This window comes from Malaclemys terrapin, chromosome 2 (assembly GCF_027887155.1).
Source record: "Malaclemys terrapin pileata isolate rMalTer1 chromosome 2, rMalTer1.hap1, whole genome shotgun sequence".
Lineage (NCBI taxonomy): Eukaryota > Metazoa > Chordata > Testudines > Emydidae > Malaclemys > Malaclemys terrapin.
Genome location: NC_071506.1, coordinates 192,633,901 through 192,652,563, shown reverse-complemented (window position 1 = coordinate 192,652,563; position 18,663 = coordinate 192,633,901). Strand labels below are relative to the sequence as shown.

The 18,663-nt window shown below is 44.3% G+C and overlaps 1 protein-coding gene across 2 annotated transcripts in view; it reads right to left on the bottom strand.

Annotated features, from left to right (window-relative positions):
- The window catches only part of LANCL2 (LanC like glutathione S-transferase 2), a 55,020-nt gene that overhangs the window by 8,899 nt on the left and 27,458 nt on the right, over positions 1-18,663 (bottom strand). For both annotated transcript variants that reach the window (XM_054019808.1, XM_054019810.1), the window contains 4 exons: positions 16,215-16,422; positions 13,769-13,916; positions 11,599-11,745; positions 418-600 (listed from right to left, as the gene is read on the bottom strand). In XM_054019808.1, the coding sequence (XP_053875783.1) occupies positions 418-600; positions 11,599-11,745; positions 13,769-13,916; positions 16,215-16,422 (686 nt within the window). The remainder of the gene's footprint in view (positions 1-417; positions 601-11,598; positions 11,746-13,768; positions 13,917-16,214; positions 16,423-18,663) is intronic.

Genomic DNA, 18,663 nt, shown 5'->3' with positions numbered 1-18,663 from the left:
AAGAACAGGAATCAATTTGCATAAATTTAATTAAACTGCTTGCTTACTAATGTTCTGTGACTCAGAGCTCCGGAACCTGAAAACAACAGCAGAACCAGTGAGGATACATAGGAACAAAGACTAGGCTAGTGCTAAATTACTGTGATAGGATACACATTATATTTGTCAGGCATCTGGGATCTTTGTAATCTGACATCAGCAGTAAGTGCTACATCTTAATAATACTACAATCCTTAAAGTAAAAGGTGGTTTAGAGATATTGATTTTTAAAATTAAAGACACCTTTAACATTCTGAATAAAGACTCAAAGATTACAGACCAAGATTTCAAAACTAGGAGCCTAAAGATCAAAAATTACTTCTGTAGACATACGGACGCCTGAGGATGTGCGTGCACATGTATAAGAGAAAGACTTACCTTATAAGCTTGCATTAGCATGTGGATGACTCCTGGGGCACCATGGCACCAGTGGACTAGTCTATCCGTTTCATTGCTTAATGATGATGGATAGTTCCCAGATCTGAATTTTTTATGACGTACATAGTCAATGCTCGGTTTCACCAGCTCCGTCAGGGTCTCCTGATCCACATTTGAAACTGGCTAAGAACAAAATAATCACATATTAAAATGCAGTTCTTTACTCTGTCCATTCGATTTTGCATACACAAATTCTCATACGTAGAAAATTCCATGTACAAATCTCAAAACTCTTTATAAGCATTTCATTAATTTAGCCTCACAATTCCCTTATGAAAAGCAGCATTATCCCCTTTCTACAGATGGACAAATTGAGGCACGTTGGGTGACTTACATCAAGGGGACCCAGGATAACTGTGGCAGAACTGGAATAGAACACAAGTTTCAAGACTCCTAGCCCTCTATCAATGCCTTACATCACAAGAGAGCACTTAAGGAGGAAGGCGGTTTGGTTATTTATAACAGACACTTGAAGACAAAAGATATATAAGCCCAGTGTGGTTTTAAAACAATGGCCTAACTGCATGAAATACAAACCTGGCATGTTTCCCTGAGGGGAGGTGTCCTTCATAAGGCAGCTAGCAGAGTACTGTTGTGGCCAGTGACCCATCTTTCTAAATGTTTATGACGGTAAAGTAAAGTAAAGCTTCCTAAACCTATGGACAGTTGAAGAAAGTAAACAAACTGAGTGGCAGGGTCTAACAGTGTCAGCCCAACAGTCGGTTGGGAAGAATCACATCCAGAAGACAGACATCAAGGACCAGATTTTCAATATTTATTTAGGCACCTACTGTTGCAGATAAGTGCTTTTGAAAATCCTAGTAGGTGCATTTGTGAATCTTTAAGCACCTAAATATCTTTGAAAAATGCTATTCTTCCCCTAAAAGAACAGGAGTATTTGTGGCACCTTAGAGACTAACAAATGTATTTGGGCATAAACTTTCATGGGCTAAAACCCATTTCATCGGATGCATGCAGTAGAAAATATAGTAGGAAGATGTATACATACACACAGAGAACATGAAAAAAATGGGTGTTGCCATACCAACAAGACTAATCAAATAGCCCACCTTAATTGATTCGTCTCGTTATAGTTGGTATGACAACACCCATTTTTTCATGTTCTCTGTGTGTATGTATACATCTTCCTACTGTATTTTCCACTGCATGCATCCGATGAAATGCGTTTTAGCCCACGAAAGCTTATGCCCAAATAAACTTGTTAGTCTCTAAGGTGCCACAAGTACACCTCATTCTTTTTGCTGATCCAGACTAACACAGCTACCACTCTGAAACCATTCTTCCCCTAGATACTCCCCATGACTTCGCATTAATGTTAATAGGATTTACATTCTTGCCATAGAGGAGACTATACCCACTGAGTTGCATGCCCACTCCTAGGTGAAGTGCTGATACCAATACCTTTATACTTAATTAGTAAGTACATTGTGGGGGTTGCAGGTGTTCCTAATTAACATTCATCTCCCCTCCCACCTACTTTATGGGATTTTTCCACAATAAGGCGCTATTCTTTTCCAAGCCCACATGATCTCTGAAATTCCTGAAAGCCTTGGGTGTAGCAGGGACCCCGTAATTGAGTCAGTGACAGGGACCTCATCAGTCTTTTTAAATTATTGCCCACTGTGCTCCATTTTATTACAGTGCTTCTGCAGATCTGCATTTAATAGGACAGCACCCCACCGCAAATTCACACTCCTAGAGCCAAAGGAGAAGACTTTAAACATCTACAGCTTTCAAATATGTTCACCTTGAAACTGCAATATCTATTTACTTGTTTTTTTTCTTATGTCAGAGGAGGAATGTTTACTTTGCTGGCCTAGTTAGTTAAAAGTACCAAAGTCAGCTACTGTGCTATCAGTGGGGGACATTATTGTTTCACCATTAATCACAGGTACTTACATAAATCCATCAGCTCTCTAGAAAAGCACAGAAATGTAGGGCTGGAAGGGACTTTGAGAGGTCATCTAATCCAACCCCCTGCACTAAGGCAGGATTAAATATCTCTAGACCAGCCGATCTCAACTCGCGGCCTAATCAGCACACAGCTGTAGCCCATGCGATATTCTCAGGGCTGTAACTACGGTAGGATGGGAGGGGCACCTGCCCCAGGCACTGAGGTGATGGGGGAGAGGGGGGGCAAATTCAAGCCCAGTGGTGTCAGCCCCCCACCCTCAGCAGGATCAGACCCAGTAGCATCAGCAGACCAGGGTGCTCAGTGCCCCCCCACGCCACAGGATTGCAGGTCCAGTGACTCTGGCTGGAGCAGGCTCCCTAGCACTAGGACCACAGCGGCAAGTGGGCAGGGCAGGCGGCAAAGCTGAGCTACCTGCAGTGGAGGTAAGAGACCAGTGGGCATGGGGGGTGCGGGGGGAGGAGAGAGAGGGGGAAGGGTCAGGGAGCTAGGACTGCAGAAGGGGGTTGCAGCTGATGGTAGGGAACTGGTGGCCGGGGGCAGTCCCTGGATGGGGGGCTAGATATTAAGGCACAGTCCCTAGGTGGGGAGCTAGGTACATGGGAAGCAGTCCCTAGGTGCGGGGCTGGAAAGAACAGTCCCTAGAGAGGCTATTCTGCCCCAAACAGGGCACCCTGTCTCTGCAGGGCAGGCATGTGAGCCAGCACAGCGCTGGGGGGTCTAGATACTGGGGAGGCACTCCGCACCATGCAGGGCTCCCCATCTTTACAGACAAGTTCCACAGCTGCGCTCTCCGGGTGCTCAGCCCAGCCACGCCACCAGCAGCAGCATAGAAGCGAGGAGGGCAATACACTCTGCCATGCAAACCTTACAGTACATTAATTAATTTTAACAGTTAATGTTTTGACTTTTTTTGCTAATTTAAAATGCTCTTCGTAGACATTTGCCAGTTGAAATGAAAGGCCCTATATCAATTTGAATCATAATGCTGTCGGATAACAAATACTAAACCTAATTTTTTTGTAGATGTACAGGTAGTATCTCTATTGTGTAGATGCAGCCCACATAACAGAGACCTGCATATGCAGCCCACGATGGTAAACACGTTAAGAACCACTGCTCTAGATCATACCTGACAGGTGTCTCTCTAACCTGTTCTTTAAACTCTTCAAATGACAGGGATTCCATGATGAATTCCCGGAGAGAAGAGAAACTTTTGAGTGAGTGGCGATTCACAACTAGATCTAGATGGTGCTGCAGTGTTACAGAAATGACTTTCCAGCCAAGAATCTTAGGGCTAATCAGTGCCTGTGATAGAAGGCAGGAGCTCTGGTAGCAAGCATGCCTTAGGCACTGTCTACACGACACAGTTAGATCAATGCAAGGCAGGTTACATCAACCTAGCTGTGCACGTGTCTACACTTAACTTAGGCTCCCATGGATGTAAGTGCCCTGTCATGCCCACTTAAGAACACCACCCCTCTGAGTGGCATAGAGCTACAGTCAATGTACTTAGTGTAGACACTAAGTTACTTAAGGCGACCTTAACTGTCCTCCAGCAGCTATCCCACAATGCCCCACACTGACATCTCTGGTCACCATTGTGAATTCTGCTGTCGGGGTCACAGAAACTGGAAACGCATTCCTTCCCCTTTAAAGTCCTATGAATTTTTGAAATTCCTTTTCGTGATTGCCCAGCTGGGCAATCACACCTAGCAGCTCTCCACTGTTATATGCAACTGCCCAGCTGACCATGCTGGCTACACACTCCAGACACACATCTGGCTGGAGTAGACAGGAGATACTGGATCACCTGGGCCTGTGGGGAGAGGAGGCTGTGCGGGCACAGCTCCAAACCAGGCATAGAAACGTCAACATCTATGAGCAGATTGATCGGGGGGATGCAGGAGAAGGGGTCTAACAGAGACCAGCAGCAGTGCTGCATGAAAGCCAAGGAACTGCGGCAGGCATATCACAAGGCCAGGGAGACCAACAATCGATCTGGGGCCGAGCCGCAGACCAGCTGCATTTACAAAGAGCTGCATCCTCAGACTTGGCAGAGACTCCACCACCCCCAACAGCACTGCGGATACCGCCAGTGAGCCAGAGTCACAGGCCTCTGCTGTGAACAGCGAGGAGGAGGAGGAGGAGGAGGAGATGGTGGCAGATGAAGAGGAGGAGGAGTACGGGGAACAGGCAATTGGGGGAGATCCAGCTGTATAGCAAGACAGAATCTGTTCTTGACTCCACCTCAGTCCAGCCAGTCAAGCATGGATGAACCCGAAGCAGAGGAAGGAACTATGTGCAAGTGTGTAGATATTCAGTTACAGGGCTGGCACCCCCAAAGAAGCAGGATACATCTTTGGACCTTTCATTAATTTACTCATGCTGGAAGAGATAGTGGTACAACCGAGAGAGGTAGAGTTGCAGTCTGCTTTTCATTCCATCTAGAGCAGTGGGTCTCAAACTTATTACTGGTGACCCCTTTCACATCATAAGCCTCTGAGTGCGACACCCCCCCCAATAAATTAAACACCCTTTTAAATATATTTAACACCATTATAAATGCTGGAGGCAAGCAGGGTTTGGGGTGGAGGTTGACAGCTCGCGACCCCCATGTAATGACCTCGTGACCCCCTGAGGGGTCCCAACCCCCAGTTTGAGAATCCCTGTTCTAGAGTTAGGCAGGGGGCAGGCAGAGCAGTTTGTTTACATGCACAGAGATGTCCCAGGAATCCTCCAGAGAGATCTCAATGAAACTTCCATGGGGGTATTCTGCAATCCTCTGCCAAAGGTTTCTCGGGAAGGCTGCCTTCCTACACTACTCAGTGATAACTTCAGCAGCACCACGGCAGTGCATGGGCTAGCAGCATACACAGGCCCAAGCAGCTTCAGGACGCCAGCAGCAGTTGTGCTCTCTACCTTTGTTACCCTCAGGAGTGAGGCATAGCTAAAATCACCACCTGTGCAAAACAGTGCCAGTATCCAGTGCCCCTGCCCTACGCTACTAGAATCATGCAACTGAGCAATTCCCTCCTCATTTCCCCAACCCTCAGTGGGCCACACTCACCATGGCCAGGGCTGTGACTGGTGCCACGCACAAGCAATCCCAAACAGAAGTTGCGCTTTCATAGCGAATACACCTGACAATAATACCTCTGTGTGTTTTATCTGCAAATGCTGCCATTGCAGCCTTCAGGGTCTCCCCCTCCACAGAATGCCTGGGCCAGATAAGGAGGAGAAAGGAGAGGACTCAAGGTGACATGTTCAATGAGATCCCGCAGGCCAATGCTGCATCAGACAGCAAGCACATGGTCTGGAGGATGAACACTGCAGACAGCCTGGAAAAGGATAGGGTAGAGAGAAGAAAGGCACAGGAAAAGGAGAGGGAGATGTACCAGAACATAATGGGACATCTCAGACAGCAAAATACAGATGCTGTAAACCAGTGATCACCAACGTCAATTGCGATCTACTGGTCGATCTTGGAGACTCTCCCAGTCGATTGCGGTCTCCAGTGGTGCAGTGGAGCTGCCGCTAAGGCAGGCTCTCTGCCTGCCCCAGCCCCAAGCCGCTCCCAGAAGCGGCCAGCGCAGCCCCGGGGGGCGGAGGGGAGAAGGGGTCTCCATGCACTGCTCCTGCCTGCAAGCATGGCCACCGCAGCTCCTATTGGGCAGGAGCAGGGAACTGTGGCCAATGGGAGCTGCGGGGGCAGTACCTGCACAGAGTGATAGCGCGCCGAGTTACATTGGTCCCTTCCAGGAGCAGCGTGGGGCCGGGGCCGCCCAAGGTAAGCGCCGCCCCCTTCAATGGGCAGCATTAAGACCAGGTGTAGCATGAGTACAGCAGGCCCAGCTATGCTGGCCCAGCATTTCTCTTCCACCACCCAACCTGCAGCCTCCCGGAGCCAGCCCCCCATACCCAGTGTCAGCCGACCCCCCCCTCCCAGAGCCAGTACCCCAACACTCTGCCCCAGCCCGGAGCCCCCTCCTGCACCCAAACTCCCTCCCAGAGCTTGCACCCTTCACCCCTTCTGCCCACCTGCCCCAAGCTCAGCCCGGAGCCCCCTCCCACACTACAAACCCCTCGGCCCCAGCCCAGAGCCCACACCCCGTCCCAAACCCCTGCCCCAGCCCGGTGAAAGTGGGTGAGGGAGAGCAAGCAACGGGGGTGGGGGGTGGGATGGAGTGAGTGGGGTGGGGCAGATCCTGGATTGCCCTTAAATTCAAAAAGTGATCTTGGGTGTAAAAAGGTTGGAAACCACTGCTGTAGACTCTGGTGGACCTGCAGGTTCAACAATCCCATGCTCGCCTCCCTCTGCAGCCCAGAACTCAGTATTGGGACCTCCCTACAACCCCCAACATTCTACGTGGCCTTACAGGTCTATGCACAACCCCCACCACTCCATCCTGGAGAACATTAAAAGACAATCACAGCTTCACATATACCAACCATGACTTTCACAGGTCAGTGTATGTGTAGCTGGAATGGATGTGAATGTTATTTCCCCTTCATAAGTTCTTTTCTCTTAATTGATTGAGTTTTACTATGTTTTTAATATATTTGTTTTTAAATTGCCTGGGATGTTTTTGCACTGATTTTGTTACAGAATAAAATTCTATTATTTAGAACATAATTCATCTTTATTAGTTCACAGCATATGCTGGCTAGTGCTCATCAGTTCTGAAAGCAACCAATTACCCGTTACTGCACAGTGTCACTTAACGCACAAGATCATTCACCAAAAAAGAAAAAAGTAATAGGTGCACTGATAATGTAATATCTCTACACGTACAGCAATCATCACACAATACATATCGTGCCAAAAAAAGAGCAGGGCCAGGTAGAGCACACTACCACCCACTACTCTGGCTCACTATTAAAATGGTCTTTCAAAGCCTCCCTGAGCCGTATAAGCTCCACGTGGAGCTCTTCTAATAGCCCTTGTATCTGGCTGTTCAAATTCAGCAGCGAGCTGCTCCACTTCTGCCCTCCACCCCTGTGGAAACTTTCCCCCCTTTCCTTCACTGATATTATGCAGGACACAGCAGGCAGCTGTAACCAGTGGGATATTTTTCTCATTGAGGCTCAATCTTGTGAGTAAACAATGTCAGCGTCCCTTCAAACAACCAAAGGCACGTTCGTGTGTCATTCTGCACCTGCTGAGCCAATAGTGGAAGCTTTCCTTGGTGGTGTCGAGGTGGCCGATGTACGGCTTGATGAGCCGGGGCAGCAAGGGGTAGGCTGGGTTACTCAGGATCACTATAGGCATTTCAACATTGCCAATGGTAATCCACCAGTCAGGAAAGAGAGTCCCTTCTTGTAGCTTTCTGAACAGTCCTGTATTCTTAACAATGCAAGCATTGTGCACCTTCCCTGACCAGCCAGAGTCAGAGAAACATCCCCGGTGATCCACCAGCACTTGCATAACCATAGAAAAGTAGCTAAGAACTGTTAGATGGAGGGAAAGAGTTTATTTAATGATTAGAGGAGGGGAATTGGCCTTGAGATTCCTGGCTCATATCTGCTGGGGCTTGCTACTACTTAACAAGGCTGTGCCTTGGTTCATCCAGGTATAAATAGGTATAATAATACTTACTAACCTCACAGTGGTGTTGCAAGGAACTGTTTGTAAAGGGCTAGAGATCTCAGATCACAGGCAGTGAGTACAAAGTAGGATTATAATTAAAGAAATAAAAAACTCCTAAGTTCTTTGCCAAAAAGTTCTCCTAGTATTGGCAAAAACCCACATATCTTGTTCCTTCTGCAGGAAGGGACTCAACTCTGAGTGAGTCACAACATTTAATGGTCAATGAAAAGGCATAAACCTAATAATGTACAAGTAGGTTTTGTGGTAATAGTCAAAAGCAGCAATCTTAGAGAGGAAGAAATTACAATTCTGCCTAGATTTATGATTAGAGTAGTTGCCACTTACAACCAGCAGTATTTGACAGAATGATTTCTGCTAATTAACCACCTGAAACAGCAAAGAAAAAGGAAAGGGCTGGAAAGACATAGTGATTTTCCTAAGGGAGGGGATGTTATCAGGAGGGTCAATGGTGGGCGGGGGGGGGGGAGAAACAGGGGAGGAAAAGGGGAGCAAGAAAAGATGCAGAAACTTGTTGGGAAAAAGTGTTTTCTTGAGGAGGAAAAGTGGGAGGTCAAGGAGAGGGCACAGTAAATTATGGCACTCTTAGACTGAAAGGAAACAAATTCCTTACACTTTGCGGGGGAAAAGGGTGCTCTGCATGAGCAGATAAGAAACTTGATATTACTTGAGGCAGAACAAAGACTGCCAGCACCTTTGGAAAGTAGAGCGAGGGGCATAAATTAGACTTTGCAGCCCAATAGCCACAATGTTGTACAATGACATTTGCTGAAATTATTTCCAGATCTCATCACTAATATGAAGATGAGGCATGTGCAGCTTGTCTTCAAATGTCAGCTTCGCCTTTGAGAGTCACTGTGGGACCTGGGAGGGATGGCATTTGAGGTGCCGGAAAGAGGGAAAGTACAGAGGACAGCAAGTTGGTTAAGGGCAACAGGCAGGGCAGTGTTGTGGGCAACAACCCAAGGGAGTGGGGAACATCAGAATAAACTAGGCTAGAAATCAACAGGATGAAGGTGCTTGAGACAATGTAGTTTTTTGGAGTTGAGAGATGGTGGAAAACATACTCAAAGCGGTGGTTGGTGTAGGTGAGATCAGGGAAAGAGGAACAAAGGCATTTCTGATGGCAAGTTCAATGCTGAGAACAGGAAAACAGGTGAGAGAAATAACTGAAGATTAAAAGAAGAACAGGAGTACTTGTGGCACCTTAGAGACTAACAAATTTATTAGAGCATAAGCTTTCGTGGACTACAGCCCACTTCTTCGGATGCATATAGAATGGAACATATAATGAGGAGATATATATACACACATACAGAGAGCATAAACAGGTGGGAGTTGTCTTACCAACTCTGAGAGGCCAATTAATTAAGAGGAAAAAAAAAAAAAAACTTTTGAAGTGATAATCAAGCTAGCCGAGTACAGACAGTGTGATAAGAAGTGTGAGAGTACTTACAAGGGGAGATAGTCAACGTTTGTAATGGCTCAGCCATTCCCAGTCCTTATTCAAACCGGAGTTGATTGTGTCTAGTTTGCATATCAATTCTAGCTCTGTAGTCTCTCTTTGGAGTCTGTTTTTGAAGTTTTTCTGTTGTAATATAGCCACCCGCAGGTCTGTCACTGAATGACCAGACAGGTTAGAGTCTTCTCCCACTGGTTTTTGAGTATTTTGATTCCTGATGTCAGATTTGTGTCCATTAATTCTTTTGCGTAGCGACTGTCCGGTTTGGCCAATGTACATGGCAGAGGGGCATTGCTGGCACATGATGGCATAGATCACATTGGTAGATGTGCAGGTGAACGAGCCCCTGATGGTATGGCTGATGTGATTAGGTCCTATGATGATGTCACTTGAATAGATATGTGGACAGAGTTGGCATCGGGGTTTGTTACAAGGATAGGTTCCTGGGTTAGTGGTTTTGTTCAGTGATGTGTGGTTGCTGGTGAGTATTTGCTTTAGGTTGGGGGGTTGTCTGTAAGCGAGGACAGGTCTGTCTCCCAAGATCTGTGAGAGTAAAGGATCATCTTTCAGGATAGGTTGTAGATCTCTGATGATGCGCTGGAGAGGTTTTAGTTGGGGGCTGAAGGTGACAGCTAGTGGTGTTCTGTTATTTTCTTTGTTGGGCCTGTCTTGTAGGAGGTGACTTCTGGGTACTCGTCTGGCTCTGTCAATCTGTTTTTTCACTTCAGCAGGTGGGTATTGTAGTTTTAAGAATGCTTGATAGAGATCTTGTAGGTGCTTGTCTCTATCCGAGGGATTGGAGCAAATGCGGTTATATCTTAGAGCTTGGCTGTAGACAATGGATCGTGTGGTGTGTCCTGGATGGAAGCTGGAGGCATGTAGGTAAGTGTAGCGGTCAGTAGGTTTCCGGTATAGGGTGGTATTGATGTGACCATCGCTTATTAGCACAGTAGTGTCCAGGAAATGGACCGCTTGTGTGGATTGATCTAGGCTGAGGTTGATGGTGGGATGGAAATTATTGAAATCATGGTGAAATTCCTCAAGGGCTTCTTTTCCATGGGTCCAGATGATGAAGATGTCATCAATGTAGCGCAAGTAGAGTAGGGGTGTTAGGGGACCCCCCAACCTAAAGCAAATACTCACCAGCAACCACACATCACTGAACAAAACCACTAACCCAGGAACCTATCCTTGTAACAAACCCCGATGCCAACTCTGTCCACATATCTATTCAAGTGACATCATCATAGGACCTAATCACATCAGCCATACCATCAGGGGCTCGTTCACCTGCACATCTACCAATGTGATCTATGCCATCATGTGCCAGCAATGCCCCTCTGCCATGTACATTGGCCAAACCGGACAGTCGCTACGCAAAAGAATTAATGGACACAAATCTGACATCAGGAATCAAAATACTCAAAAACCAGTGGGAGAACACTTTAACCTGTCTGGTCATTCAGTGACAGACCTGCGGGTGGCTATATTACAACAGAAAAACTTCAAAAACAGACTCCAAAGAGAGACTACAGAGCTAGAATTGATATGCAAACTAGACACAATCAACTCCGGTTTGAATAAGGACTGGGAATGGCTGAGCCATTACAAACGTTGACTATCTCCCCTTGTAAGTACTCTCACACTTCTTATCACACTGTCTGTACTCGGCTAGCTTGATTATCACTTCAAAAGTTTTTTTTTTTTTTTTTTTTTTTTCCCTCTTAATTAATTGGCCTCTCAGAGTTGGTAAGACAACTCCCACCTGTTTATGCTCTCTGTATGTGTGTATATATATCTCCTCATTATATGTTCCATTCTATATGCATCCGAAGAAGTGGGCTGTAGTCCACGAAAGCTTATGCTCTAATAAATTTGTTAGTCTCTAAGGTGCCACAAGTACTCCTGTTCTTCTTTTTGCGGATACAGACTAACACGGCTGTTACTCTGAAACTGAAGATTAAGAGTCAAGAGCTAATTTGGAAGAGTGAGGGTCAAGAGGGACCTTTAACACGCACAATAAAGCCCTCAATAATATTCAGACATTACTAAGTGAATGAAACTCTTAACTACTGATTCATACAAAAGAATCTTACCTTGGTACACTAGAGTACCTACCTGCATTAGCATGTAATAGATCCCAGCCACGCCGTGGGCTGCTCCAATGTACTGCTTCCTGTGCCATTGGTACAACAGGGGACAGCGTTCAGTCTTGCGTTCCTCCTTTGAGAAGTTTTTACCAGATTCAATAATGGCATCTACCACCTAATGTTGAAATAAAACAACAAACACTTGCCATGAATATCGCTTTCATTTATTCAGAGAGGACTACTTTACAAAGAATTGTAAGACACAACACTAGAGAGAATGTATCAAAGAATGAGGCAATATACAAATCTACCTCTGCACTACAAAATATCTTATCTCCTTATCCCATCAAGACTTTTAAGTGTCAGAAAAACTGCAATTTTTCTGTACAATAGAAAGCTCTCATCTTAATTTGCCCTCCCTCCCTTGTGCGTGTGTATTATAATACAGTCTTTAATTACACAATCACATACCATTTTTTCCAAAGGATCCCTGCCTCATTTGGTGCACAGGACAAACCTGCGCTGAGATTAACAGGGTTGTGTAATGAAGGAGGCTGTTGTGTGTAGGTCACCTGCCTCATCTGTTGCAGAAGTTGGAAGGTGTGTAGTGAACGAGGCAGGGGATGTAGGAACAGAAAGGATGGGCTCAGGGTTAAGACAGTTGAATGCAGTCCTGAAGAATTGTCTTCTAACCCTTAATTAAGGCATTTCCTAACTTTTGAGTGCCTGACTTTGAAACTTTAATGATGTTCTTTTAACATACCTTTTGTGTGTGTAATTTCCTAGGGCTTTTTCTGTTTTTTTAAATAAAACCGGGGGTGGGGGTGGGGAGGAAATTCCATCATGTGGCATCATATGGATACCCACATGGGTATTCATCAACAGGGTTGGAATCTTTAGAGCCAACACATAGACCTCTGCCACTTGAGCTAAGGGAGTAAGTAGCAGTAGGTGTGAGGGATAAGACTCTTTGCCAGTGGGTTTCAGACATATTTCCTGACAACAAAGGAATGGTGAGACTCAAGATCCATTTCAGACTTTGGAGGGGTACGTTCTGTAGTAGGCACAAACTTTCCTGGTAATTCCCCACCCCGACTCCAGCATGTTCCCTTCTGCTCAGTGCCCTCCAGCCAGTCCCAGATTCCTCACAAGTGAGTCCCAGTTCCCCCCTCCTGTTTCCTTAACTGATCAGTCTCTCTCCCTCACTGTGGCCTCTAGTTCCCCCTGCCCGCTCCCACTGGGCTCTTCACCCAACCTCAGAGTCTCACCATCTCCACCCAGGTCATCACCAGCTAGTCCTAGGTTCTCCCCCACATGTCTCAGCACATGTTCTCCTCAGCACATGTCTCCCCTCCACCCTCCCCTTCTTTCCCACTGGTTCTCAGTCCCAGCTCCTCCCCCAATCTCAGTCTCTCCCACACATACTGACCCCCAAATTTTCACAGGGTCTACAAAAGGTACATCCCTGAAACAAAGGCCATGCCTCCTGCCAAATTTCAAGTCCCTGCTCCAAAGCATGAAAGCACTAGAGCTTTTCAAAGAAAAGATCAGTTAAAAACAAACATTGACAGAACATGTTTCTCCCTAGCCTTGAACTCAGAAAAGGCTGACCTGAAAATTCAGGCTGAGGCAGATACCTGGCATGCAAAGTTTCAGCCCAATTGGTTAAAGTTTGGAAGAGTTATAAGCAACTGAAAACAGTCTTACAATGGGAAGTGTCAAGCAATCGTAATAAGCAGTGCTTCCAGCCCCACCCCTATAATTAAGGTTTTGTTTAAAAGTATAAAATTTTAAAAGTTCAGTTGTATACTTAAGTACTGCTTTTGCTGTAGAAGAATTCACAAATTCTATCCTCTTTCCTTTCATTGCATCTAGCTTTACTACGGTTTACATGGATTACTAAAGAAACAAGTTAGAGTGACAAGTGAAGTCCTTCATGGGTAAGAGCTAAACAGAGAGGACCTGGTTCTGACCTCATGTTGGTACAAGTTAGGAGTAACTTTACTGAAGTTATAAGAGGGTAAATAAAAGCAGAATCAGGTCCCAAGTGTTTCTCCTCACTAAACTACCCCATGAACTCTCTTTTGCAGGTTAGGTGGAAGCTTACTTCATATTTTCTTTCCTATATTTGAAGTGAAGCAACAGATATGATTCCACCTCAAAGACACGGTAGTACTTGGCAATATGAAGTTTCCTACCTCTTTGATAACAGACTGAGGTACAGTGTCTGGACCAATTTCTGTATTCAAATAGAGCAAAGCATAGAGGTAACCTGCTCTGCCATAAAGAAGCTCATCTGGAAGTTCAGAGTCTGTGCTTATGATCGTTCTCTGGAGCTGCAAAAGCCTGGGTCAAAAAACAAAAAAAAAGAAAAAAAAAAAAGTGTACCATCTCATTAGGACATACTAGAGTTCTCCTTCTGTAAACGGTATGCTACCCAATCCAATCAAGAGGTAATGAGAGCTTGCTAAAAATATATCTCACACATTTTGTTTTTGGCTCAGGGAACATAATCAGAACAGACTTTTTTTAACCTCTCCTATGGCAGTTTTTGATTACTTAATAATGATGCTTTGTGCAATCATAGCATTTTTCATCTGCAGATCCCAAACTGAAAGTGGAGAAGTATTATATCCCCATTTCAGATGGGGAAACTGAGGCTCAGAACCATTAAGTGACTTGCCCAAGGTCACAACACAAGACAGTGGCAGACTCAGAAACAGAACCCAAAATCTCCAGACTCTCAGCTTTGTGCTCAGTCCACTAGCCCTCAGCTGCCCCTAAAATCATCTGCAGTTTACTGAGCTGCTGCACTTTAAAAAGTTTCAGATACTATGAAAACGTTGCATTTTGACAACTGTTTCAGCAATGGATCTCGACACTCTTGACAAAGAATAATTCACCTGACAACACCCATGGGAGCTAGGCAATTACTCAATTGCAAACTGAGACACAGAGGGCAACTTGCCAGAGGTCACATGGCAAACGAGTGGCAGAGGTTGGAATACAACCCAGGAGATTTTACTGGCTGACTTGGGAATAAAATTTGCAGTTACCAGACAACTAGACCATCTTGGGCCTTTAACACTCTAAAATCCCAACTTCAATGTTACTGATGACGAAAATAATTTACAAAAGGCTTGCTTAAAATTTCAAATAGCCACCAACTGATGGGCCAAACTGTAAAATTCTAATAAAAAAAAGTCTGAATAAGAATCTCAGGATTTGGCAGCATCAAATGCTTGACAAGGACTTTGCTATTTTACAAAAGTGCTTTGTTTGACTTTAGGGATTTTTTTAATGGGGCCAGATTGACAGCCCCAGGGAGTGAAACCCTCAATCCACCCACAAAGTAGGTACAGCATGGGAAGGCAGCAGCAGCACAACATGCCTCAATCCTGAAATGGGAGAGGGAGGATCAGTTTCCGTGCCAGCTCAATCCTGTCTTCTCTGTAGAATTGCCCAGAAGGTGCCAGTTAGTTGAAACTGTGCGTGCGTGTGTATAATTTGAATATGACCATCTGTCCCCGGATTTAGACCAAAACCTCAATTCACATAGTTATCAAAGGTGGTTGTTGGCTATTAGCTCGTGCTGGATCTGAACCAGTGATTTGAAAGACTCTTGCTTTGGTCTCACTAACAATCCATTTTTAAAAAATGGCTTTAATTATTAACACCCTTGGATGCATCAATGATATATCAGATTTAAGACTCATATTAAACTGTTCTCTTTTTAAAAATTGCAAATATGGAATTTGAGCATAAAAAGATCTTCATATCACACCACCGCGTGACCAGCTACAAGGAAAAAAAAGAAGAGGAAAGGAACACAAAAATCATAGATAGCTGCGCTATTCATACTATACCAATCACTTGGGTATCTGAGTGTGTGTGTATATACACGCATATATATATTATATATATATATATATATACACACACACACACACACACACTTAAAAAAAAGGGAACAGACACCTAACACTAATTACATTTTCATGTTTTCTCCTGAAAATAATTTTCAAGCAAAGGCTAATTAGAAAATCTACTGCTCTTAATCTTATTTCACAGAGACTTTATTTTCATGCTTTGTGAAAACAATGTTACTACAATTGCATCCAGAAGGGTATCTGACAATAAGATTTACTCTAACATAAGAGCGGTCTGTTTTAAAAACAAATGGATATTCACATCAAAGCCGCAGCAGAGATTAATCTCGCTGGGATCCTGGATTAGAAAGAGACTGATTAAACTTCTAAATATAAAACTGTACCGGAAATACAAAAGTGGAGCCAGTCCTCAAGAGTTAATCTGCAAATTCTAGCACAGTAAGGTATACAGGCAGAATGCTAACAGGTGCAGTTGTGGTACCGAATTCAAACTGCACAGCACATCGGTTCTTATAATCCCCAGTGGGACATCAAGGATTGGAAAGCCTTCAAAAAGGCTCTGGATCAAAATTTCCCAGGACGTAGGTATAAAAGACAGACATCTGTTTGATGGAAAGCAAGAGCACTTTTCCCAAGCCAGCGTTATTGAAATATGAAACCTCTGGCAATCACTTATTAAAATACTGGTCGTTGGTCATATATAAAGAGATCCTGAGTAAATGTACAGCTTTTTCCACTACCACCAGACACTTACTTTGTGATGCACTCCTTCGACTCACTGTCAATCTTTAGTTTGTGGTACACTACTGCCCCTACTGCCAAGGGTCCAGCATCACCACAGAGAAAAGTAACCCTTCGTCCATTCAGATTACGAAGTATTCTCTTCACATAATCCAGGGATCGCTGCAAGTACTTCTGGTCTTTTGTGACGCGGTATAGTTGTAGGTATAAAAGGGCTATGCCTAGAACAATCATCGACAAACAAAAACAGAACAAGAAGATATATCCTTTTCTTTCCACTTAAATGGCATTTCAATTACCTGTTTCTCCTTCCCTCTGAATCAGTGCCCCAGAATGTTAGAAGATACCTGTGCTTTTAACAAGATGTAAAAATCAAGGCTCTGACCACTAGTATCTGTTACAGATCCCAGGGAGAGAGCAAAAGGCATCAAGCCCGGTGTCCTGATTATGTTTCAATTTGGATAACTACAGTGGCCTAATTTTATTTATTTATTTTTTAAAAGACCAGAACTCAATTAGAGTCACCCAATTTCCAGAGAGTGAATGATCAGCACTTTTGAAGAATTTAGGCTCAATATGCCTGTGTATATACAAATACAGTACAGGTTTCAGCGTAGCAGCCGTGTTAGTCTGTATCTGCAAAAAGAACAGGAGTACTTGTGGCACCTTAGAGACTAACAAATTTATTAGAGCATAAGCTTTCGTGGGCTACAGCCCACTTCTTCTGTTGCCCACGAAAGCTTATGCTCAAATAAATTTGTTAGTCTCTAAATTGCCACAAGTACTCCTCATTCTTTTTGCAAATACAGTACACACATTATAGGATAAAATGAATCCTTCACTGCATGTGCAATTTGTTTTAAAGAGAGCCCTCTGATGCACTCTTTGGCTGTTATGAAATGTCAAGTGTTCAGCTGTCAACGCTGTATAAGACTTACATATATTCCACAGTGAGACAACTTAAAAGAACTATCATTAAGGTGCTTTAAATGTAACTACAGCTTTTTCATCCTGCTGTACAAAGAAGTCTTCTACTGTAAAAGCAACATGAAAGGTGTCGGACTGCACTGCTGTTTGAACTTATGTTTTTTTCTGTGAGCTAAAAATAGGACCACGGGTGAAATTCAGTGCAAGGCCCACTTAAACCCCATACAAAGGCTGCACTGGGAGAATAGCGGTGGAAGGTTGTGCAGGGGTGCCTGCACATCCCCTATCCACCATGGAAAGGTTCTCCATGACATCCCTGAATAAGCTGGCACAGAAGACCACCATGAGGGTGGGCTTCAGAGCCACAGTTACACTGATTCAGTGTCCCCAGTACCTCCATGCACTTGGTGCAGAGGGCCTATGGCTACTATCCCAGCTTGTGGGCTAGAATAGTAGTATCGGGAGTGGGGGGAGGGGAGGGCAATGCACTGCGTCCCTGCACTATGGCCCAGTGTTGTGGGGATTGATTGGATTTCTACAACCACTTCTCTTCACACACAGAGCCCAGATACTTGGGCTTTATGAAGAGGGAGTGGATTTTAAATCACAGGGCCCAGTTCTGCAAACCCTTACTTGTTTATTAGCCCTTACAATGGATTCACTGAGATTACCTGAATAATTAAGTACAACTCAGAGAAACAAAGGTGTGCAGGATCTGGCCCTAATACATTGCCAATTCTTACATGAGTTTCGTGTTGCTTCCATCTCTTTGTTATTCTGCACCAACAACACACCTTATACATCACAAGATTTTAAACAAGTTTTTATGAAGTATATTCCAAGGTGCATTACTGTTCACCATTTATGCTATTTATTTACTCTTGGCACTTGTCTCAGCTTGGGGCAGAGAAACCAGAATGGTCATTTTCAGTGTTGGTGTCACTTTCTGGTTTTCATACACTGGCACAATGGTGAAAATGGTTAAGTTTGGGGAAAATCCTTTTCACTGTAGTATTTAAAAACAAGTCATGGGAAATATTCCTTCTCAGATTAGATTTTGTAAAAGCTTTAATAAAAAAAAAAAAAAAAAAAAAATCAAATCAAATCTGCATTTTGGGTTACCGCAGTTGACAGGCCCCTTCAGAATGGCAAAAAATACCTTCCATTACATCACATTACCCAACTATCTTGTCGTTCCAGCTAATGAGGAGTTTGTTTCTTTTATTCTAGGACTCATTTTATTACACTTGAGTTGTTTAGTCATAACACCTCTCTCGTCAATCACTGAATGTCAGAACACTGCTCTGCTAGATTTCTTTTAAAACGCTCGTGTGAAAATTGCCTGCTTTCACTCAAGCAACACAAAATTACTCCCATTTTTAGACTTTAAAATAAACTCATACAAGCTGCCGGTTGTCTACAACTTCTCTCCACATGCACCCACAACACCATCTGTACAGAACATTCCCTCCTAGGGCCATCAGGAAGAAAGAAAAGTGAAATGCTGCACCTCCGTGTCCAGAATTAAACCTAAA